The 24,217-nt window shown below is 40.9% G+C and overlaps 1 protein-coding gene across 1 annotated transcript in view; it reads right to left on the bottom strand.

Annotated features, from left to right (window-relative positions):
• The window catches only part of ABCB7 (ATP binding cassette subfamily B member 7), a 140,623-nt gene that overhangs the window by 39,688 nt on the left and 76,718 nt on the right, over positions 1 to 24,217 (bottom strand). Inside the window, exon 5 of the mRNA XM_075835713.1 lies at positions 14,196 to 14,328. Coding sequence (XP_075691828.1) covers positions 14,196 to 14,328 — 133 coding nt within the window. The remainder of the gene's footprint in view (positions 1 to 14,195; positions 14,329 to 24,217) is intronic.

Below are 24,217 nucleotides of genomic sequence, written 5' to 3'. Positions count from 1 at the left end.
AAACACAAACTACATTAATGAACATGGACAAAACCCGGCTGCTTGTTTCGAAATAAAAAAGGAAAAAACGATCATTACTGCCTTCCATGTTGTCCAGAAAGACATGAAAAGAGACAAGATACAGAGTAGAGAAGAGGGAAGGGTGAAGGGGTCACACATCAAACCCCTTGTGATCAAAGACCAAAATACCTTGGTGTGTGTATATACTGGAAGAGCATAAGTGAGATGGGATCTGATAGAAGTTAGAAATCTGTCTGGAAGGAGAATGTCACCGAAAAGAAAACATTTGTGTACCATGATGCCATATATCAGAAAGTTAGAGGTTTTAATAAAAATAGATTACAGTAAGATTCAGCTAGTCCGGAGCCTGCAAATCTGGAAATTCCAATGGTCTGCAAGTGGCTTTTGCTCTGTCGGAACCGATCTGTCCATGTATTACAAAGACGGCCATTGATTTGAATGGCCGGAATACATTTTCCCAGCAGCGGTTGATGTATGGACGGCCGCATAGTCCCCCCCCCCCCCGGTGAATAAAGGTATCGCGGGGGTATAAGTAGCCAAACCCAAAGATCAGCTGATGGCCGGGTTGGCTTCAATGTGAAAAGACAACCCCTACAATGTAGAGGGACCACGCATTTGTAGCCAACGCTCTAGTGACAACGGGGACTAGGACCCTCAACATCCTTTTAATCAGTGTGGTCATACCAATATGAATTATAGGATGTTGGGCTTACATGTCCTAAAAAACAATTAACATACATATGAGCACAACAACCAGATCTTACACGTGAACATAAAATACTGTATAGACATCCAGGGATTTAGAGATGGTTTCCCGAGTCAGTGTTTCAACCAAAACAGGCACATTATATAATTAGATAAAAACAAGGGGACACATACCACAAAAACACAGAAAAAAGGCCATACTTACAAATGGACACAGCCAGGTCAGAAACGCTGATGAAGGAGAGTGAGCAGGTGCTTTAAATAATAATAGCCACTCCCAATAATATTCCATAATATAATTAGAATTAACTACCGAGTTATTTTCCACTTTTTAGGTTTATGAATGTTCATAGCCGACTCCTGGAACGATCTAATCGGCCCCCGATGTCCTCAGAATACTGTTCATTGTTGTTTTATGTAAAATATGGGATAAAAAACTACGACTATTGTATTAGAAGTGACAGCGGAGTTCCAGGACCTTACGAAAGAAGGGAAGACGCACCAATATGACATGCAGTGAGTTTCACGCAACGGACACACGCTGTGTGAAAACTCCTGCATGTGTGAATAGCCCCATTGAAATCAACAGGTCTGTGTGCTGTGCGTTGTACACACTCGTGTGAATGAGCCCTAAGGTGACTGGACAGTGTGTAAAGGCCGGCGATTTCTTGGATGTAACCACTGCTAATTGGTGCTTTAGATTATGCTGAGATTTCCTGCTGCGAGTTACGCAGGCAGCAGTTTCATTCACTGTTTGGGCACAGTTCTCTCTGGTCTCCTACAACAGACATGTGAATAGTGTGAAGTAAAAGTTTGATGAAGCTTAAAAGCTAAGAACACCTTTGAAATAGACATTTTTATAAAAATTAAAAAAAACTATTAGGCTCTATTCACATGACTGTCTGAGTGTCGGCCGTTTTGCATCCGTTCCGTTTTGGGCCGTGTTTCACCCGTTTTGCATCAGTTTTTTCCCCTGTTCTAAAAACGGATAAATTTCATTTGTACATTTTCTGCCACACAGCCCCCCTGTAGGTAATGCTACACAGCCCCCCTGCAGGTAATGCTACACAGCCCCCCTGTAGGTAATGCTACACAGCCCCCCTGTAGGTAGTGCTACACAGCCCCCCTGTAGGTAGTGCCCCACAGCACCATTGTACACAGCCGCCACCCCCCATAGATGGCACCCCCCCTAACTTCCTGTAGGGGACCGCTCCAGGAGAAGTCACTGACTTCACTGTCCATATATGGACAGTGAAGTCAGGGACTTCTCCTGGATAGGAATCACCGGCCCTAATCGGCTTGAATGACTGACAGATCTAATACATTTCACTACGTAGGTATATCTAGGGAAACAATTTAAATTTTTACTTTGCACCATACGCAGCACATTTATTTATGGAAAAGACCTGTGGGGCGAAAATGCTCACTACACCCCTTAATAAATGCCTTGAGGGGTGTAGTTTCTAAAATGGGGTCAGTTGTGGGGGGTTTCTTTTATTATTTCCAATCTGAGCCTCTGCAATTGTGAACCAATTCTGTGTAAATCGCTAAATTAGGCCTTAATCTCGCATGGTATTCGGTCACTCCTGAGCCCTGTCAAATGTCCAGGCAAAAGATTAGGGCTGATTCTAAAACCAGGAAACACAGCATAATAATTAGAGAGCTGTCTTGTTATGGTGGCACAAGCTGGGCACCACATATTGGCATATCTGTGGAGAAATCCCATTTTCACTCTGCAACACGAGTGCACACTAATTTATGCAAAACACCTGCAGGGTTAACATACTCACTACACCCCTAGGTGAATACCTTGAGGGGTGTAGTTTCCAAAATGGGGGTCACTTTTGGGGGGTTTCCACTGTTTTGGTCCCACAGGGGTTTTGCAAATGCTACATAGCGACCAAAAACCAATCCAGAAAAATCTGTACTCCGAAAGCCAAATGGCACTCCTTCCCTTCGGAGCCCTGCCGTGTGCCCAAAAATGAGTTTAGAACCACAAATGGGGTATTGCCATACTCAGGAGAAATTGCTTAACAAATGTTGGGGTTCTTTTTCTGCTTTATTTTTTGAGAAAATGAAAAATTTTGCGCTAAAGCTACGTCTTATTGGAAAAAAAATTGATTTTTTATTTTCACTGCCCAATTCAAATAAAATCTATGAAACAGCTGTGGGGTCAAAATGCTCACTACACACCTAGATTCTTCAAGTGGTGTAGTATCACAAATGGAGTCCCTTTTGGGTAGTTTCCACTGTACTGGTACCTTAGGGGCTTTGCAAATGCGACAAGGTGTCAAGAAACCAATCCAGAAAAATCTGCACTCCAAAAGACAAATGCCACTCCTCTTCTGTTCCTTGCCATGTGCCCAAACAGCAGTTTATGACCACATATTGGGTATTTCCGTACTCCAGAGAAGTTGCTTTACAAATGTTAGGGTTCTTTTTTTCCTTTATTTGTTGAGAAAAGGAAAAATTTTGAGCTAAAGCTATGTCTTATTGAAGAAAAAGGATTGTTTTTATTTTCACTGGCGAATTCTAATAAATACTATGAAACACCTGTGGGGTCAAAATGCTAACTACACCCCTAGATGGATACCTCAAGGGGAGTAGTTTCACAAATGGAGTCACTTTTTGGGCGTTTTCATTTCTTTGTCCCCCTCAGAAGCTTTGCAAATGCGACAGGGCCTCCGCAAACCATTCCTGCTAAATTTGAGCTCCAAAAGCCAAATGACGCTCTTTCCCTTCTAAGCCCTGCCGTGTGTCCAAACAGCCGTTTATTACCACATGTGGGGTATTGTTTTACTCGGGAGAAAATGCTTTACAATGAAGTGACTTTTTGGAGGTTTCTAATATATAAGGCCCTAAAAGCCACTTCACAACTGAACTGGCCCCTGTAAAAATAGCCTTTTGAAATTTTCTTGAAAATGTGAGAAATTGCTGCTAAAGTTCTAAGCCTTGTAACGTCATAGAAAAATAAAAGGATGTTCAAAAAACGATGTCAATCTAATGTAGACATATGGGTGATGTTAATTAGCGACTATTTTGTGTGGTATAACTGCCTGTCTTATAAGTAGATACATTTAAATTTAGAAAAATGATAATTTTTTGCTACATTTTGGTGTTTTTCACATTTAAATACTGAATGTATCGAGCAAATTTTGCCAGTAACAAAGTCCAATGTGTCACGAGAAAACATTCTCAGAATCGCTTGTATAGGTTAAAGCATTCCGAAGTTATTACCACATAAAGTGACTCTTCACATGATTGGGCTGTAAATCTACAGGGTTTTACACTGTTTCGGAAAGACCGGGCAAATAGGAAAGGTGGTGGTGTATGTCTGTATGTATGTGAGAAGCGATATGAAGGTGAGTGTGAATGAGACATTAGAGGGTGAAGATTGTGAGGAGGTTGAAACCTTGTGGGTGGAATTACAAAGGGCGGTAAACACTGAAAAAATTACTTTTGGTGTAATCTATAGACCCCCCAATATAACTGAAGAGATAGAAGGTCAAATATATAAACAGATGGAGCGGGCTGCACAGGCGGGTACTGTTGTGATAATGGGAGATTTTAATTACCGGGATATTAATTGGTGCCATGGATCGGCTTCAACTGCAAAGGGGAGACATTTCCTCAACCTGTTGCAGGAAAATTTTATGGGCCAGTTTGTGGAAGACCCGACTAGAGGTGAAGCTCTGTTGGATCTCGTCATTTCTAATAATGCAGATCTTGTTGGGAATGTCAATGTTCGTGAAAACCTCGGTAACAGTGATCATAATATAGTTATATTTTACCTATACTGTAAAAAACAAACACAGGCTGGGAGGGCAAAAACACTTAATTTTAAGAAGGCCAATTTCCCCAGGATGAGGGCTGCAATTCAGGATATAGATTGGGAAGAACTAATGTTAAATAATGGGACAAATGATAAATGGTAGATTTTCAAATCTTCTTTGGGTAATTATAGTGCAAAATTTATTCCTACAGGTAACAAGTATAAACGACTAAAATGAAACCCCACAAGGCTTACACCTTCTGTAAAAACGGCAATACGTGACAAAAAAAGGGCATTTAAAAAATACAAATCTGAGGGTGCAGCTGTAGCCTTTGTAAAATATAAAGAGCTTAATAAAATCTGTAAAAAGATAACAAAATCATCAAAAATACAAAATGAAAGGCAGGTGGCCAAGGATAGTAAAACATGCATATAAATGCAAAAAAGCCAAGGTCTGAACATGTAGGACCCCTAGATAATGGTAATGGGGAGTTGGTCACAGGGGATCAAGAGAAGGCAGAGTTACTAAATGGGTTCTTCCGCTCTGTATATACAACAGAAGAAAGAGCAGCTGATGTAGCCGCTGCCAGTGCTGTTAATATATCAGTTGATATACTGAATTGGATGAATGTAGATTATGGTGCAAGCTAAATTAAATAAAATAAACGTACACAAGGCCCCGGGACCAGATGGGCTACACCCTAGAGTTCTTAAGGAGCTTAGTTCAGTTATTTCTGTCCCCCTCTTCAAAATATTTAGAGAGTCTCTCATGACTGGTATAGTGCCAAGGGACTGGAGCAGGGCAAATGTGGTTCCCATTTTCAAAAAGGGCTCTAGGTCTTCGCCAGGAAATTATAGACCAGTAAGCTTAACATCAATTGTGGAGAAAATGTTTGAGGGGCTATTGAGGGACTATATACAGAATTATGTGACAATAAATAGTATTATAAGTGACAGCCAGCACGGTTTTACAAAGGACAGAAGCTGTCAAACCAACCTGATTTGTTTTTATGAAGAGGTAAGCAGAAGCCTAGGCCAGAGGGGCCGCTGTGGATATAGTGTTTTTGGACTTTGCAAAGGCATTTGACACTGTCCCCCATGGACGTCTAATGGGTAAATTAAGGACTATAGGTTTAGAACGTATAGTTTGTAATTGGATTGAGAATTGGCTCAAGGACCGTATCCAGAGAGTTGTGGTCAATGATTCCTACTCTGAATGGTCCCCGGTTATAAGTGGTGTACCCCAGGGCTCAGAGCTGGGACCACTATTATTCAACTTATTTATTAATGACATAGAGGATGGGATTAATAGCACTATTTCTATTTTTGCAGATGACACCAAGCTATGCAATATAGTTCAGACAATGGAAGATGTTTGTGAATTGCAGGCAGATTTAAACAAACTAAGTGTTTGGGCGTCCACTTGGCAAATGAAGTTTAATGTAGATAAATGTAAAGTTATGCACCTGGGTACGAGCAACCTGCATGCATCATATGTCCTAGGGGGAGCTACACTGGGGGAGTCACTTGTTGAGACAGATCTGGGTGTACTTGTAAATCATAAACTAAATAACAGCATGCAGTGTCAATCAGCTGCTTCAAAGGCCAGCAAAATATTGTCGTGTATCAAAAGAGGCATGGACTCGCGGGACAGTGATGTAATATTACCACTTTACAAAGCATTAGTGAGGCCTCATCTAGAATATGCAGTCCAGATCTGGGCTCCAGTTCATAGAAAGGATGCTCTGGAGTTGGAAAAAATACAAAGAAGAGCAACGAAGGAAAGATTAAAAGAACTAAACCTATTTAGCCTTGAGAAAAGACGACTAAGGGGGGACATGATTAACTTATATAAATATATGAATGGCACATACAAAAAATATGGTGAAATCCTGTCCCATGTAAAACCCCCTCAAAAAACAAGGGGGCACTACCTCCGTCTGGAAAAAGAAAGGTTCAACCTGCAGAGGCGACAAGCCTTCTTTACTGTGAGGACTGTGAATCTATGGAATAGTCTACCGCAGGAGCTGTCACAGCAGGGATAGTAGATGGCTTTAAAAAAGGCTTAGATAATTTCCTAGAACCAAAAAATATTAGCTCCTATGTGTAGAAATTTTTTACTTCCCCTTTCCCATCCCTTGGTTGAACTTGATGGACATGTGTCTTTTTTCAACCGTACAAACTATGTAACTATGTAATGTCAGATTTGAAAAATGAGGCTCTGTCAGGAAAGTCAAAAGTGGCTAAAGAGGGAAGGGGTTAATTTTGTTGGGGAGACAGATCTTGTTTTTACAACTGCTCTAGGCTTCATGTACACAGAGCTCGTAGGACAGCACAGGAAGTTCCTACATATTATGAAGCCATAGGCACTCTGTGTGCCGCCATATGGTGCTTTTGTATGCCATTGTCTTCTTGCGTAACGATAATAATGTACATTGAAATTTGTGCCTTATCTATTAATTTGTCAAATGTCTTGTCCTGCAGATGTCAAATAAAAAGATTTATAGCGGGATTGTGCCTTATTTGACTTTGTTGCTGGATGGGATGCACCTAATGCATACTGTGGGCCTCATGTACAAAAAGTTTGCTTCTTGCCCATAGACACCAGAGTCCAGCTTCCATTTTCCAAACCCCTTGGAAAAAACAATTGAAACATGAACTCCAAGGGCAACTTACCTAGTGCTGAAACATGAGGCCCTACATGTACGCCAGAAGCAGCGGTTAGAAAACCATAGATGTATTGTAAAAAAGCAGGAGAAAGATCAGAATTGTGGTGGGGGGCAGAAATAAGCATAAAAACTGACGGCTCCTCTCAGAGTCAGACAGACGCAGCCACTTCAAGTCAGAACTGAATGAAACAAATGTATAAAAAAATGAAGTAGGGGGCATTCTAAAAGGATAAGGAACCAGAAAAATTAATACCGAAAAACTAATATATTATGTATATATATTTAGAATAAAAAAAATTCAAGCAAAAAAAAAAAAAAGACTCCTTAATGTAAAATAAAGAGCATGGCAATGGCAACCCTGCCAATCTAATAATTATAGTCATGAAAGAAAGCGCCGGAATGAGAGGAAACACATTAAGCCGCAAAGGATTAACAATTTGTTGATTTTGCACTTATATTTTGTGTTTGTTAGCCAAGTGCTTTTTATGTAGAGAGAAAGCAGCTTGTTGAGACTAATACGCAAAAGAAACAGCAGGCTTTTTCCCTCTTCATAGCCTTACATTGTCCACATATAAATACATTTTCTAAACTCTCGGTACGCAGTCAAGAAAAAAAAAAAAAAAGTCGAAGAAAGGAACATGATAAATAACTAAAATGGCCGATCCAAATGTAGATATTAAATGAACAGATTTCTCAGCTGAGAACCGTGCCATCTAGTAAGTGTAGTCTGTACCGCCACACAGCAGATCACTCCTATACAACAGAGATCAAAGAGTTGTGCTCACAACATAAAAAAGTGACCAGTATTTATAGAAGTCCTTTACTTACTTCTCGCAAGATGCAAAAAGAGATATTCAGCCATTTGTCGGATGCATTAAGGGAATGTTAGGTAACAATCAATATGGATGCCATTACGGCTCTCATGGGGTTGCCTATCCAGCTTTCCCAGGGTTCAGGATGAAAAATGTGTCGAGATATGAAACTATCCTTTTCCCGCTGCCTTATAGATGAAGAAGCACCATTGAAACGCCAGGGAAAGCTGGGTAACAATCCATGTGGTAGCTGTAATAGCAGCCATTTTAACTGTAGAAAAAAGCTGAGGAAATTTTTGTATCATGGTGGCAGAAGATGCTCTGCTGACATTACGTTTGCCAAATACATTTAGTCTATAAGTTAAAAAAAACAAAAAACATTACTTATACTGCAGACGTATGTAACTATATAGTTGCATACTTCTGCCATTGAAGTCTATGGGGATGTTACAGTATATGGCAAATGTATGCAGCAAATGTAATGTAAAAAGAGAGACCTCCTTTCACTGGTGAGGTTTTCATTTTGGAGGGAACGCCTCTGCTTTTTTGATGCATTAATTACATACAAGGCACAGTTTGGGTGATATTTTTTGAGGTTAGGAGTCAAATGATGTGTAAATCTTTTAAATTTACCAGAGTATAGGAAAACGCAAGTGATAAAGCGTTAAATAAAAAAAAGGAACAAAAAGAAATCTAGAAGTCATTAACTTGTGGGTCAGATCATAAAGGTCGCCAGTAATTAAAGAGGTAATTACAGACAAGATCGCATTTGACAGAAGGAATTAAGGCTTGACAAAACGGTTACGCAGAGACTACCTCATGATAATGTTGGAATCACAACTAATATCTATTTTTTTGCCATGTTAATTGCTTTTGTCTATTAGTGGTGAGGATGTGAGTCCATATGCACATCGGATAAATTCAGGATTCAAGCATGATCTGCTATAACCACATAATGTTTTTCATAGAAACAATACGTAATCTGATTTGTAGGTGTAGAATAACAATTCTGCTAAGATTTATACCAAAAACTAAGGGTGAATTCAGTGTCGTGTATTTTTGGTGCGGATTCCGCACTGAATATCTGCCAGAATTATAGTACAATGCACATGATGGGATACTCAAAACCCCATCCATATGAAGCCGAAAAAAATCTGTGCAACATATTGAGTTAACCACAATACAAACTGCATACATTATTAAATAGATCCCTTAGATCTGATGAGGCTGGTGTACTTACTTTGAAAATCTATGTCAGAATAGCTGTGTAATCCTTTTAATTTTTGCCGCTTGATATTATAATGAGCACTTTATGAATCCAGCAAGAGACAGAGAGATCATGAGTGCAAGTGTATTCATGAGCTAAACTTAATCTCCACCCACCTAGAGCTGAATAGATCCTGTCATTGTCCCTCCTCGCCTGCTGCTGAAATTTTACACATGCTCAGTGCAAGCTAAGGTCACCCTGGTTCTGCAGTAAAAGAAAGCAGCAGATTGAGTTAAGGTACCTTTGCACCAGCCAAGTTTGGCTGATGCAATGAGCGCCGATCAATGAGACAGATTGTTGTTCGTCACTCATTTGCTCCTTTCACAAGGAGCTAGTATGGGGACAAACAATCGTTACTCCGATCGCTCGTCCTCATACATTTGTATCACGTCGGCACAGGGAGATGTGCTGCCGAAACGATAATATTTTAAACATTTAACACGATACGATCAGCTGAAAAATGAGCGTTGATTTGAAGGGCTCATTGGGAATCTTGAAGCAAACTGATTGATGATGTTTGTTGTTATTCGGAGGGATAGCTCATTCCGGACTTCCCAGGCATGCTTTACTGAAGTGTCGTGATTATCTATGTGATTTCATTCATGATCTTTCTAAGGAACTGTCAAAATGTATTAGGCAGACAATATGTGCTTTAATGTTTTTGACCATGTTTTTTTTTTCTTTCTTTATGTATAACTGTATTTTGTACTAGTTCTTTGTATGAACCTTTGATTTTTCTTCAATAAAAATGTTTAAAAAAAAAAAAAAAAAAAAAAAAAAATGAGCGTTTGCCATCTGCTGATCGCTGCCCTGGGCAATTATCGTTCAACGAGCGTTCTTTGAATCCTTGTTTGCCCGATAATTGGCCAGTGTAAAAGGGCCTTTAGAAGAACTTCTGCGAGAAGATGAGCTCGCTCACTGAAGAGCAAGGGAGATCGCAGGGACACTGACAGGAGCTTGTCAGCTCTAGGTGAGCAGAGACTGAGTTTAGCTTGGACTCATGAGCTTTCTCAGTCTCTATCTAGACTCTGAAAAATGTCAGAAAGGATTATAGATGCAATCTGACATGGATTTTCATAGTTAGTAGACCAGCTTCATAAGGTCTAAGAGATCTTTTTAATAATGTAACAAGTTTGTATTTTGAAATCTAGTGGCAGATCCTCCATAAAGAAGAATATTAGTTTCATCTGCCATAAATGTCTGATCAGAGTCTGGCCTACCGTTTCCGGTGGAGAGTGACTGCATGTGTTTTGTCACTCTTCATTGTAGTCTCAGGGTGATGCAAAAACAAACAAGTGGGTGCCATTAGCTGTTCTAGTAAATCCCATAACTGTAATGAACACTCTAATTTTCCCAGTTTATGAAAATGGAAACTTACGTTCATATTTTTATTGTGTAATGTAAGCTTGTGCAACTTAAGGGCTATGCACATCTTCGAAAGCGATTTTCTTTTATTATAAAAATGTCTGTTAGTGTGATTGGTGCAACTTTGTAATTCAGTTTTATTAAAAATAATTTTTACTTTTTGAGATATAGCTGCTTTGTATTCTGTATACAGAGCAGCTGTATTGTGCGCTGAGACCTGAATCAATCACGTCAGCGGGACTGACGTGTTCAGAGTCAGCGCGTTCTGCGTGTATCTGACACACAGGATCCACCTGTAATCGACCACATCTAAGTTAAAGAAGCTCTGTCACCAGATTTTGCAACCCCTATCTGCTATTGCAGCAGATAGGCGCTGCAATGTAGATTACAGTAACGTTTTTATTTTTAAAAAACGAGCATTTTTGGCCAAGTTATGACCATTTTTGTATTTATGCAAATGAGGCTTGCAAAAGTACAACTGGGCGTGTTGAAAAGTAAAAGTACAACTGGGCGTGTATTATGTGCGTACATCGGGGCGTGTTTACTACTTTTACTAGCTGGGCTTTCTGACGAGAAGTATCATCCACTTCTCTTCAGAACGCCCAGCTTCTGGCAGTGCAGACACAGCCGTGTTCTCGAGAGATCACGCTGTGACGTCACTTCCCCAGGTCCTGCATCGTGTCAGACGAGCGAGGACACATCGGCACCAGAGGCTACAGATGATTCTGCAGCAGCATCGGCGTTTGCAGGTAAATCGATGTAGCTACTTACCTGCAAACACTGATGCTGCTGCAGAATCAACTGTAGTCTCTGGTGCCGATGTGGCCGTCACGATGCAGGACCTGTGAGTGACGTCACAGATCTTCACTGCCAGAAGCTAGGCGTTCTGAAGAGAAGTGGATGATACTTCTCATCAGAACGCCCAGCTAGTAAAAGTAGTAAAAACGCCCCGATGTACGCACATAATACACGCCCAGTTGTACTTTTACTTTTCAACACGCCCAGTTGTACTTTTGCAAGCCTCATTTGCAGAAATACAAGAATGGCCATAACTTGGTCAAAAATGCTCGTTTTTTAAAAATAAAAACGTTACTGTAATCTACATTTCAGCGCCTATCTGCTGCAATAGCAGATAGGGGTTGCAAAATCTGGTGACAGAGCCTCTTTAAGAACATAGATGTGATCGGTAACAACTCAATCCTCCGTGTCAGACACACGAAGGACCCGCTGTCACTGAACCCGTCAGTCCCGCTAACCTGACGGATAAAGGATTCAGAGCAAGATTCAGCTGCTCTGTAAACAGAATACAAAGCAGCTGTATCTCAAAAAGTCAAATAATTTTTTTTAATAAAATGTAATTAGAAAGTTGCACCAAACACACAGACATTTTTATAAAAAATAAATAAAATAAAAATTGCTTTTGTTAAGGTGTACATAGCCTTTAACCTCTTCCCGACATTTGACGTATCCATACGCCAAAGTCGGGTAGGGGAAGTATGGAGCGGGCTCACGTAGTGAACCCGCTTCATACAATGCCGGTGATGGCTATTTGTTACAGCCGACACTTCAGAGTAACTAGCGGCATCGCGCTCGAGCACGATCCCGTGGTGAACAGAGACTGCAGCATTTAAATCTTTAGAAAGAGGGGGGCGACCCCCTCTAACAGCTCATCGCGCCCCCCGCAATGCAATCGCGGGGGGCGATGGTTGCTTCGGCTGACAGGGGGCCTAATGAAGGCCCCCAGCTCTGCCATCTTTGTACACAACCGTTAAGCCCTGCCTCCTCTTGCCTGTCAGAATCACGATACTCTGCAATACATTAGTAACGATCGCTGGTTGAAGTCCCCTAGGGGGACTAATAAAAAAAGTAAAAGTTAGTTAAATAAAGTTTTTTTTTTGTGTAAAAAATAAATAATTAAATTAAATGTTCAAAAAACCCCCTTTTCCCATTTTCCACTTAGAGCATAGTAAAAAAAATAAACATAATTGGTATCGCCGCATCCGTAAAAGTCTGAACTATTACAATATATCATTATTTAACCCGCACGGTGAACGCCGTAAAAAAATAAAATATTGTAAACGCGAGAATCTCTATTTTTTTGGTCACCTAATCTCCCACAAAAAATTAAATAAAAAGTGATTAAACCGTCGCATTTACACCAAAATGGTATTATTAAAAACGACAGCTTATCCCGCAAAAAATAAGCCCTCATACCACTTCATCGACGGAAAAATAAAAAAGTTCTGGCTCTCGGAATTTGGCGACACAAAATAAATTTTCTTTTTTACACTTAGGTTTTTACTTGTAAAAGTAGTAAAATATAGAAAAAACTATATGTACCGTATTTGGTATTGCCGTAGTCGTATTGACCCAGAGCATAAAGTTAACATGTTGTTTTAATTGCACAGTGAATTCCGTAAAAACGGCGCGCAAAAAACCATGGAGGAATCGCAGTTTTTTTTAATTTTCTACCCCACAAATAATTTCTTTCCAGTTTCCTAGTACATTATATGGCAAAATGAATGGTGCTACAAAAACTACAACTCGTCCCGCAAAAATCAAGCCCTCATAGTACTATATAGACGGAAAAAAAACGTTATGGCTTTTGGAAGGTGGGGGGAAAAAACAAAAATGAAAATCTGAAAAAGGGCTGCGGCGGGAAGGGGTTAAGAATATACTTTGTGTTTCAATTCATGGACAAAAAGCTTAGATCTTGAAACAGGGAGTAACTAAAAGACGTATTGTGTGTTGTCTAGTTGTGACTACAAATCCACAAACCTTAAAGGGTAACTTAACGTTTGACAAACTTCTGACATGTTATAGTGACATGTGAGAAGTTTTGATTGGTGGGGGTCCGAGCACTGAGACCCCCACCAATCGCTAAAACAAAGCAGCATAAGCGCTCCCGTGAGCGCTCAGCCGCTTTGTTTCTGTTCGGCTTTTTCCGGAAAGCCGATCTATCGGAGTACGGACTTAGGCCCCATGCACACGACCGTTTATTTCATCAGTAATTACGGACCCATTCATTTCTATTGGCCATGGACACCTTTTATTATTTTTACAGATGGGTGTCCGTGCTGAAAAACTTATAGAACCTGTCCTATTCTTGTCAGTAATTACGGCAAGGACTCTTGGAATGCATGGGAGTCTATTGGAGCTTACGTAAATACGGATGGCTACGGATGTGCTTCCGTATACCGTCCGTATTTACGGAAGCGTTGCTACGCAACATGCTGATGACATCATTTGCATGCTACCTCTGTTTTTACAGATCCGTATATACGGATGCCTACGGATCCGTATTTACGGACAGTATTTCGGGAAAGATGAAAATACGGTCGTGTGCATGGGGCCTTAGACTTTGTATTGAGCCCGTACTCCGATATATTGATTTCAGGAAAAAGCCAGACATGAAGCGGCTGAGCGCTCACACGATCGCTTCTGCTGCTTCGTTTTAGCGATTGGTGGGAGTCTCAGTGCTCGGTCCCCCAACAATCAAAACGTCTGTCGTGTCAATATGACATGTCAACAGTTTTTAAAGGGTAACGAAATGCTTTGACAATGTAAATCTTAATTGTACTTACAGCCAATCAAGACGGCTGTCGCCATTGTAGCCACAGTGTTCGTAGCATCTGCCATGTTCAGCACATTCCCAGATATTTCATTCAGGTTGTCCACCGCATATTTAAACATGAAGGGCACCACTATATTCATACCCTGTAGACAAACAAAAGCATTAGTGTTCTGACAATAGTTATATAGGAAGACAGACACCGAGATAAAATTCAGGGTTTCATATTCAACTTTGAGTCCATACTAAGGAGAATGTATTTATAATTATCTGAATTATTAAATAGCTACAGACAAACCAATCATGTGAGGAAATAATTAAATTTGTACAATGAGCATTATATACCTGTGGCAGATATAGTGTTCCCATAAAAAGCAAAAGTGAATGTAGTCTGGGTATATTGTATGCCACATCTTTAGAATTAGAGTACTGTACTATACTGACATTTGGGATCTGAGCTGTGAACACACAGGACCACCGGACAAATACCAAACTATGGTTGGCAACCCTAATATAGCCACGATATAAAAAGGACCAGTCAGCTTTCCAAAACTGTCCGCCTAAGGCCCCAAGCACACGACCGTAAAAACGCCCGTAATTACGGGCCCATAGACTTCTATTGGCCATGGGTACCTTCCCGTTTGCGTACGGGAAGGTGCCCAGGCCGTTGAAAAATATAGAACATGTCCTATTTCAGGCCGTAATTACGAAGTCTATGGGGCTCCCGTAATTACGGGTGGCTACGTGTGCGCACCCGTAATTACGGGAGCGTTGCCAGGCGACATCAGGGGATTTACATTTTTGAATAAAGAGAAGCAGAGAAAATTGCATCTGAGCGATCATGTGACCCTTTTAAGGGGTTTGGACATGATTGGGACATCATTTCCAGCCCACCCTTTATTTACGGGTCCGTAAATACGGGTCAAAAACATGTGACAAAAGGACCTGTATTTATGGACGGTATTTACGGGAGGGAAAAACATACTGTCGTGTGCATGGGGCCTTCGGCTGTTTTTTTTTTCCATTTCCCCCAAAAACCACATGACCAGTCACAGGTAAAAAATTCCTAGCGACTATCGTCAGGACAGGACTGCAACACTACAGTAAGAGAACCCCACCTTCTCAAATTCCCGGACCTCCATGACTATGACATTGAGGGAGAATTATAAAAGTAAACTGCAGTCACAGCTGAATTTTTGGGATTTTGAGCAGAGTTTGTCTTTCTATTCCTGCCATAACCATCTGCTTTGATAGCTACACTCACCAGCAAACATGAATTTTAATATAACAAAGGAGAAATGATCCAGCGCTGTGTCGGGATAAAAAGGATACGTAGATCCCACTTTTATTGGTGAAAGAAAATATATAAAATTCGGAAAAGAAACGCAGTCATAGGATGGTTTGTAATGCGGGCAGATGCCCGAGCTTACGCGTTTCAAGCACAAACCGTGCTCTTAATCATGGCAAGAAAAGTAATGGCCATGTATGTCTGTCTCGTCCGTATATGCTATTGATAATTAGGGCGGAATGAGTTTCAAGAATGAGTTTAGCGGAAATCGGTGAATAGACAATAACCCTCTCGTTCCCGGAGGGAATTAGGGTAAGTAGAGTATATATGTATATAACAAATAATTTTAATGAAAAATATATATAAACTATAGAACCACCGTCCCGAAAATTGTTAAATCTGGGAACACCTTGAGAGACAGAGGTGACATAAGGCTAAATGATAGAATTGGAGACATTAAAATTTCAGTGTTATTAAATCCAATGCCTGTCACTGTCTGAACATGGACCAAACAAAGACGTACATGACTTAAAACAATTCTGTTATAGAAGCAAACAAAATAAAATTAATACATAACATCAAGCGGAAAGGTCAATATATACTACAATACTGAATAATATAACTTCATCCAATATGAATGTTGGCAATATGTTTAATAAGTAATGCTGGCAAAGTGGAGTTATATAAAGTTGTATATATATTTTAACAACTATTCCGAAACAAACGGTCGGTTTGTAAAATACAATATTTAAAAACAAGAGATCAAAAGATATATGTATTGATTCCATTGACTGTAAGTTGATAGATTTATATTTTTATAGGTTTGTCCATATCTTTACATATTAGGCCCCATGCACACGAACGTGTTTTTGCGGCCGCAATTCCCCCGAAAACCCACGGGAGAATTGCGGACCCATTCTTTTCTATGGGGCCATGCACACGACCGTAGTTTTTGTGGTCCTTGCACGGCCCGGGAGCCCGGACCGCAGAAAGAACGGGCATGTCTTATTACGGCCCTGTTCTGCGGTCCGGGCTCATTGAAAACAATGGCGGCGGCCATGTGCATGTCCCGCGATTTGCGGGCGGCCTGCGGCTGACAGTCCGCAGCCGGCCGACCCGAAAATCACGGCCGTGCACACGGCTACGGTCGTGTGCATGAGGCCTTAGTATTAACATTTAAGTGGAATCTTTTTTCTTCTTAAATGATTGTGAGTGGCATTCTCACTCATCAAACTGCCAAAATTCTGACAGGGGACAGAGGAAGAGGGAAAACGGCAAAACACCCCGACGTCAGATATCCCGTTGAGAAAGTGTGAATATATGTGAGTGTAACATCCCTTCCCATATATATATATATAAATGTATAGTGGTATATTCGAATGGGGCAAACCTGGATTAATTTATTTGTTTGTTGTAGAGCATCATGTGATCCAGTAATATCCATTTATTTAGTTAACATGGGATCTTGGTTATTGTATGAATAATATGATTCCCCCTATTCTTAATGATGTTATTGGGAGACATATCTGGAGATAATAGTGTGATCTCCTGTCGAATTCTGCATCTCCAAGAGCAGATGTAAAATCAGTAATGGAACATTAATTCTTTTTTAAGGTTTAAACCTGAAGGAAATCGAGTTTTTAAATTATAAATCCAAAATGCCTCTCTTGTTAGCAAACAATGTTTTATATTGCCCCCTCTAATAGACCCCTGGATTTTCTCTATCGCATATGTGCTAAAGGAATTAATGCACCTATTGTGACAGGTCACAAAATGTCTAGCCACGTTTGAGATATTAGTGATGGCTGGGTTTCTTATATACCCCAAATGTTCCAGAATGCGGATTTTAAATTTTCTGGTGGTACATCTGACATATTTCAAATTGCAACAGGTACATTCAATGATGTAGATGACATGATCACTGTTGCAATTTATATAAGATTTAATCGGGAAGTTCATCTCCCCTGTAGAATCTTGAAATGATCTCGTGATTCTGGAAAAAATGCATGTCTTGCACGGGTGGGTACCACATTTGAAGAAACCTTTGTGAGCTAACCAGGTGGGTCTTGTATTGTTTGAAGTTAGCATTGAGGGGGAAAGGATATTACCAAGAGTTGGTGCCCGTCTTTTTTCTTTATCAAAGTTTATTAAATTTTCAATACAAACAAATAACAACTTCAATGCATTTGAACGAGTGGCAGTTCAACTGAACCACTTTACATGAAATTTTCGCATACAATGCAAATGTTATACATAAAGAGCATATACATTATTGGCATCAAGAAGTGTACCTTGCGTAAGAACCGTTCAATGAGGAACAAATAAGTACAGGAGAATTAGTACAATATAATCAATCTGATGTATTATGTAATATAGTGCAAAAAAATAAAATAAAAATAAGAGACAGGGGGGGGGGGAAGAAAAGAAAAACAAAGAGAGCGGAAGAAGAAGGAAGGACCGCGGGAAAGGTAAAGTGTATAGTGGAGAGGGGTGGCCTCTAACCAAGACGTACAAACGCCCAAGGAGATTTAGGTGTGTTCTTCCAGCCAACGAGGAAGGGCTTCACTTTCTGCAAACAGAATCCAGCTCCTCCATGTACCCATGAATCTGTCTCGTTTGCCATTGTCCCCTGCCAGGAGGCCTTCCATTCTCATGATATGAGTTAACTCGGTAACCGATTCACGAAGAGAGGGGCATCTCGTGGATTTCCAATGTCTAGGAATCACGCACCTAGCTGCAGTGAGAAAGTGTCTGAAAACACCTTTTTTCAAGGCTGTGACGTTGCCTGGCAAAAGGGACAGTAGTCCAATTGCAGGTTCAATAGGAGTTTGGGAATCAAACAGCACATTATATAGTTCGAATATGTTAGTCCAAAATGGAGATAATATGGGACATTCCCACCATATGTGCAACATGGTTCCCAAAGCGGAAAGGCAGCGCCAACATTGGTCAGACACGGAGGGAAAAGCTTTATGTAACAAAACCGGGTATCGATACCAACGGGTGAGAATTTTAAAATTATTTTCCTGAGCATAACAGGCTGATGGCAGTTTATGGGTAAGCAAAAAATTTTTTTGACAATCCTCCTCCTGTATGTGAAACCCCAGTTCACGCTCCCACGCCTGTACATATCTAAGTTGAGACAGCTCAGAGCAGTCACGTAGAAAGACGTGCATTGTTGATAACAGTTTGGTCGGCATGGAGGGAATCAGTAGGAAAACTTCCAGTGCTGTTTTGTCTAAGGTGATAGCCTCATTGTCTGGAAAAGAGGAAATGTATGCCCTAAGGTGTAGGTACTCCAACCAAGATAGTCTTTTGTGAGGGCACGATTCCCTCAAGGACAGTAAAGTGGGGAGCTCATGAGTGTCAGTGAGTGTGGAAGCTAGTCTGACATTATCCTGCTTCTTCCAAGAAAGAAATTCCTCGACTCCCACTGCCGGTGTGAAGTCTGGGTTGTCAAATAAGGGAGTGAAAGGACCAGGACAATGAGTTAGGTTAAGAGCCGCTGCCTCCCTGTCCCAAGCCACTAAAAAATTTTGTGTTAACGATGGTAGTATAGAGTTATTTCTGAACTGTTTGGCCGTCCATGGGAGAGATGTTAGTCGTAAAGGGGAAATTTCAAATTCCAAACGGACCCATTGTTTGTGGGTATATGATCTAAACCAGTCAGCGATTCTCATCAACAATGCTGCAGAGTGGTATTTTTTAAAATCTGGTAGCCCCGCCCCTCCCTCCGATTTTGGTTTACAGAGCACTTTCAGGCTTATTCAGGGTTTTTTAGATCCCCAAATAAATTTATTTATGCTTCTCTGTAACTGACGAAAGTAGGGTTGAGTTGCCAGAATCGGGGCCGTCTGAAATAGATATAAAAATCTAGGTAAAATGTCCATTTTTACCGCATTGATTCGGCCAAACCAAGAAAGGCGAGCCGAAGAGTACTGCTCCACGTCTTTCATTGTGCGATGCAATAAAGAGGTGTAGTTCAGACGGAACAACTCTGTCAAATCCGTTGGGATATTGATTCCCAGATACTTTAGAGATTCTTGCTGCCATTTGAATGGGAAATTTTGTTTTAAGTGTTCAACCGACTCACTGCTGAGGGAGACATTTAAAGCTTCAGTTTTAGAGTAGTTGACTTTGAAATTGCGAAACTGACTAAAACTTTTGAATTCCTTAAGGATGGATGGCAAAGTCACAATAGGTTCAGTTACATACAAGAGGAGGTCATCTGCATATAAAGCAAGTTTGGTATGCATTGATCTCACGTTTATGCCTTTTATGGATGAGTTTTTCCGCAATGCACTAGCCAAATGTTCCATGGTGAGAACGTATAAGATAGGGGATAACGGGCATCCCTGTCTGGTACCATTTGAAATGTGCAGTGGATCTGATAATAGCCCATTCACGCGCACCCTGGCTGTAGGTTTTGTGTATAAGGACATTTTTCTTCCAAGCATATTGTTGCCCAAACCAATTTGTGACAATGCCCTCCCAAGGAATTGCCAACTTACCCTGTCAAACGCCTTTTCGGCGTCCACAGAGAGCAAGCATGTAGGGATCCATTATCGTTGTGCATAAGACATGAGCAGGATGGTCTTGTTTGTATTGTCTCTTGCCTCTCGTGACTTGACGAATCCCACCTGATCATCATGGATGAGAGACGGTAAGATAGGAGACATGCGTGATGCGATTATCTTCGCAAATAATTTGACATCCACGTTGATCAGTGAAATCGGGCGGAAGTTAGGGCACGACGTAGGGTCCTTCCCCGGTTTTGGTAGTAATGTGATGTGTGCCTCAAGCGACTGTTGGGCGAAGCCGCATGTTGGAGTGATGGAGTTGAAAACCCTTGTTAAAGAAAGGAATTAGAAGTTCCTGGAATGTTTTGTAAAATTTGTTATTGAAACCGTCAGGTCCCGGACTCTTTCCCAATGGGGAGTCCTTAAAAGCTTGCAGCACTTCGTCCTCCGTGAAATCAGACTCTAACTTGTCAGAGTCTGCCTGGGAAAGAGTAGGGACTGGAGTCTCGTTCAAGTACTCGTTTATTTTGGACTGTAGTGTTTCCACCGGAATGTCATGTAAGCTACCCTTAATGTTGTATAGGGAAGAATAATATTGTTGGAAACCCATAGTGATGTCCTTGGGATCGGAAACCACCTGCCCTGATGCTGTGTGTAATTTAGGGATATATGCAGCCTGTGATCTGGGATGCAGCGCCCTTGCGAGAGGTCGTCCACACTTGTCAGCGAGTTCATAAAAGTACTTCCGATTCCTGTCTCTATACCTCGTGTAGGATTGGTCGAGCAGTTCCCGGAGTTGGTTCCTAGCGAGGCCGAGTTCTGATAGTGTAGTGAGGAGTTGCGTGCGTTTATGTTGGGTCTCAAGGACGTTAATCTTATCTAATAATTTGGTCATTTGGGCTCCTTTCTCCCTTTTCAGGCGTGACCCATGTTGAATGAGAACTCCTCTTAACACACATTTCAACGCCTCCCACTGCAGTGGTAAGGCTGTTGTGTCAGCTGTATGATTAAGAATGAAGGACTGAATGGAGTTCTTCATTGCGGTCATACAGACTGTCGTTTAGGAGGTTGTCATTCAGCTTCCAGTTCTTAAAATGTTTCGGCTTATCTGGGATATCTAAAATCAGATACACCGGAGCGTGATCCGACCAGAGTGCATTCCCAATCCTTGTGGTGGGTTTCCATGTGAGGAGATGGTGGCTGAGAAGGAACATGTCAATTCTACTATATGAATTATGTAACGCAGAAAAGTAGGTGTAATCTTTGGTTTGTGGGTGGAGCGTGCGCCATACATCGACTAACTGCATTGTATGTAATGTAGATGATAAGGCTGACAAATGTGACCTAGGTACCGAGCTTTTACCAGACGATGAGTCAAGATATCTGTCCAACACTAGGTTAAAATCGCCTCCAATTACCATCAGACCTTCTGAGAAGTCCTCCAGCCTACGCAACAATGACCTGCACACCCTAGCCTGATCCTGATTAGGAAGATAAAAGTTAGCCAACGTAATCACCTTGTAGAGAAATTTTGACAAATAAATAGCGACCCTCCGTGTCTGACGCCGTCGCTAATACCTCGTGCAATAGGGATTTATGAATTGCAATACTAACCCCTTTGCTTTTGGACTCCGCATTCGTGCTATGATACCACTTGGAGTAATATTGAGTGCTAAGACGAGGGGTGTGTGCTGTTTTAAAATGGGTCTCCTGTAAAAACAAGAGTTGGACCCTCTCTTTATGCATGTCATAAAGGATCTGTGCGCGTTTTTCAGGAATATTAAATCCCCTGACATTCAGAGTGCACATCTTTAGGGAGGCCATCCCCTCCCATTAAAAAGGCGGGAAGAAGGAAAGAAGGGGGATAAGTTTAGGAATAGGAGAAATTGAAACAAAAAATGTAAATAAAACGAACTTCGAAGATGAAGTATAGAATAAGGGTGAAAACCCGCTCTCTGATGACTAAATCAGAGAGATATTACAAACCAAGTAACACTGGCGAACCAGTGAATCCCTAATTGGAAGAGTGACTAGTCAGGAACCTAGCGAACGCTTAGACTATCACCCCAGCAATACTACTGAAAAAATAGAGCAGGAAGAACAACATGAAATAATACAATATGAATAAGTATCAAGAGAACAGTATAGCACCAGAAGGAGCTTTGGAGAACACCCGTTAAGCGGTATTATCTAAGGCAGTATGGTATGACACATGAGATGGTGCGGAACCTTAAATATACATTCAGAGGCAAATAGTGGAACGTTGTACCATTAACCCCTTCAGGACCAAGCTCATTTTGGCCTTCAGGACCAGACCCATTTTTTCAAATCTGACATATTTCACTTTATGTGGTAATAACTCCGGAACGCTTTTACCTATCAAAGCGATTCTGAGATTGTTTTCTCGTGACACATTGGACTTTATGATAGTGGAAAAATGTGGTCAATAAATTCAAAATTTACCAGTGAAAAACACCAAAATTTGGTGAAAAATTGCAAAAATTAGCATTTTTCTCAATTTAAATGTATCTGCTTGTAAGACAGGCAGTTATACCACACAAAATTGTTGCTAATTAACATCCCCCATATGTCTACTTTAGATTGGCATCGGTTTTTGAACATCCTTTTATTTTTCTAGGACGTTACAAGGCTTAGAACTTTAGCAGCAATTTCTCACATTTTCAAGAAAATTTCAAAAGCCTATTTTTACAGGGGCCAGTTCAGTTGTGAAGCGGCTTTGAGGGCCTTATATATTAGAAACTGCCAAAAAGTCACCCCATTTTAAAATCTTCACCCCTCAAACTATTCAAAACAGCATTTAGAAAGTTTCTTAACCCTTTAAACATTTCACAGGAATTAAAGCAACGTAGAGGTGAAATTTTCAAATTTCATTTTTTTTTGCAGAAATTCATTTTTATTCTATTTTTTTTGTAACACAGAAGTTTTTACCAGAGAAACGCAACTCAATATTTATTGCCCAGATTCTGCAGTTTTTAGAAATATCCCACATGTGGCCCTAGTGTGGTAATGGACTGAAGCACCGGCCTCAGAAGCAAAGGAGCACCTAGTGGATTTTGGGCCTCCTTTTTATTAGAAAATATTTTAGGCACCATGTCAGGTTTGAAGGGCTCTTTCGGTGCCAAAACAGTGGAAATCCACCAAAAGTGACCCCATTTTGGAAACTACACCCCTTGAGGAAATTATCTAGGGGTATAGTGAGCATTTTGACCCCGCAGGTTTTTTGCAGAAATTATTGGTAGTAGGCCGTGAAAATAAAAATCGTCATTCTTTCAAAGATTATGTAGGTTTAGCTAATTTTTTCTAATTTCCACGAGGACTAAAGGAGAAAAAGCACCACAACATTTGTAAAGCAATTACTCCCGAGTAAAACAATACCCCACATGTGGTTATAAACGGATGTTTGGACACACGGCGGAGCTTAGAAGGGAAAGAGCGCCATTTGGCTTTTGGAGCTCAAATTTAGCAGGAATGGTTTGCGGAGGCCATGTCGCATTTGCAAAGCCCCTGAGGTACCAAAACAGTGAAAACGCCAAACAAGTGACTCCATTGAGAAAACTACACCCCTTGAGGAATCCATCTAGGGGTGTAGTGAGCATTTTACCCCCACAGGTGTTTCATAGATTTTATTAGAATTGGGCAGTGAAAATAAAAAAAATCCTTTTTCTTCAATAAGACGTAGCTTTAGCTCCAAATTTTTAATTTTCTCAACAAATAAAGGAAAAAAAGAACCCCAACATTTGTAAAGCAACTTCTCTGGAGTACGGCAATACCTGACACGTGGTCGTAAAATGCTGTTTGGGCACACGGCAGGGCTCAGAAGGGAAGGAGCGCCATTTGCTTTTGGTGTACAGATTTTGCTGCATTTGGTTTCTGGTCGCTATGTTGCATTTGCAAAGTCCCTGTGGGACCAAAACAGTGGATCCCCCCCAGAAGTGACCCCATTTTGGAAACAACACCCTCAAGGTATTCACCTAGGGGTGTAGTGAGCAAGTTAACCCCACAGGTGTTTTGCAGAAATTCGTGTGCACACGATGTGGGAGAATGAAAATGGGAATTTTTCCTTAGATACGCCAATATGTGGTGCCCGGCTTGTGCCACCATAACAAGACAGCTCTCAATTATTATGCGGTGTTTCCCTGTTTTAGAATCACCCTACATGTGGCCCTAATCTTTTGCCTGGACATTCGACAGGGCTCAGGAGTGAAA

This window comes from Rhinoderma darwinii, chromosome 8 (genome assembly GCF_050947455.1).
Source record: "Rhinoderma darwinii isolate aRhiDar2 chromosome 8, aRhiDar2.hap1, whole genome shotgun sequence".
In the NCBI taxonomy this organism is placed as follows: domain Eukaryota; kingdom Metazoa; phylum Chordata; class Amphibia; order Anura; family Rhinodermatidae; genus Rhinoderma; species Rhinoderma darwinii.
The sequence above is the reverse complement of the archived record's forward strand: the minus strand, read 5'-3'. Positions and strand labels throughout refer to the sequence as shown.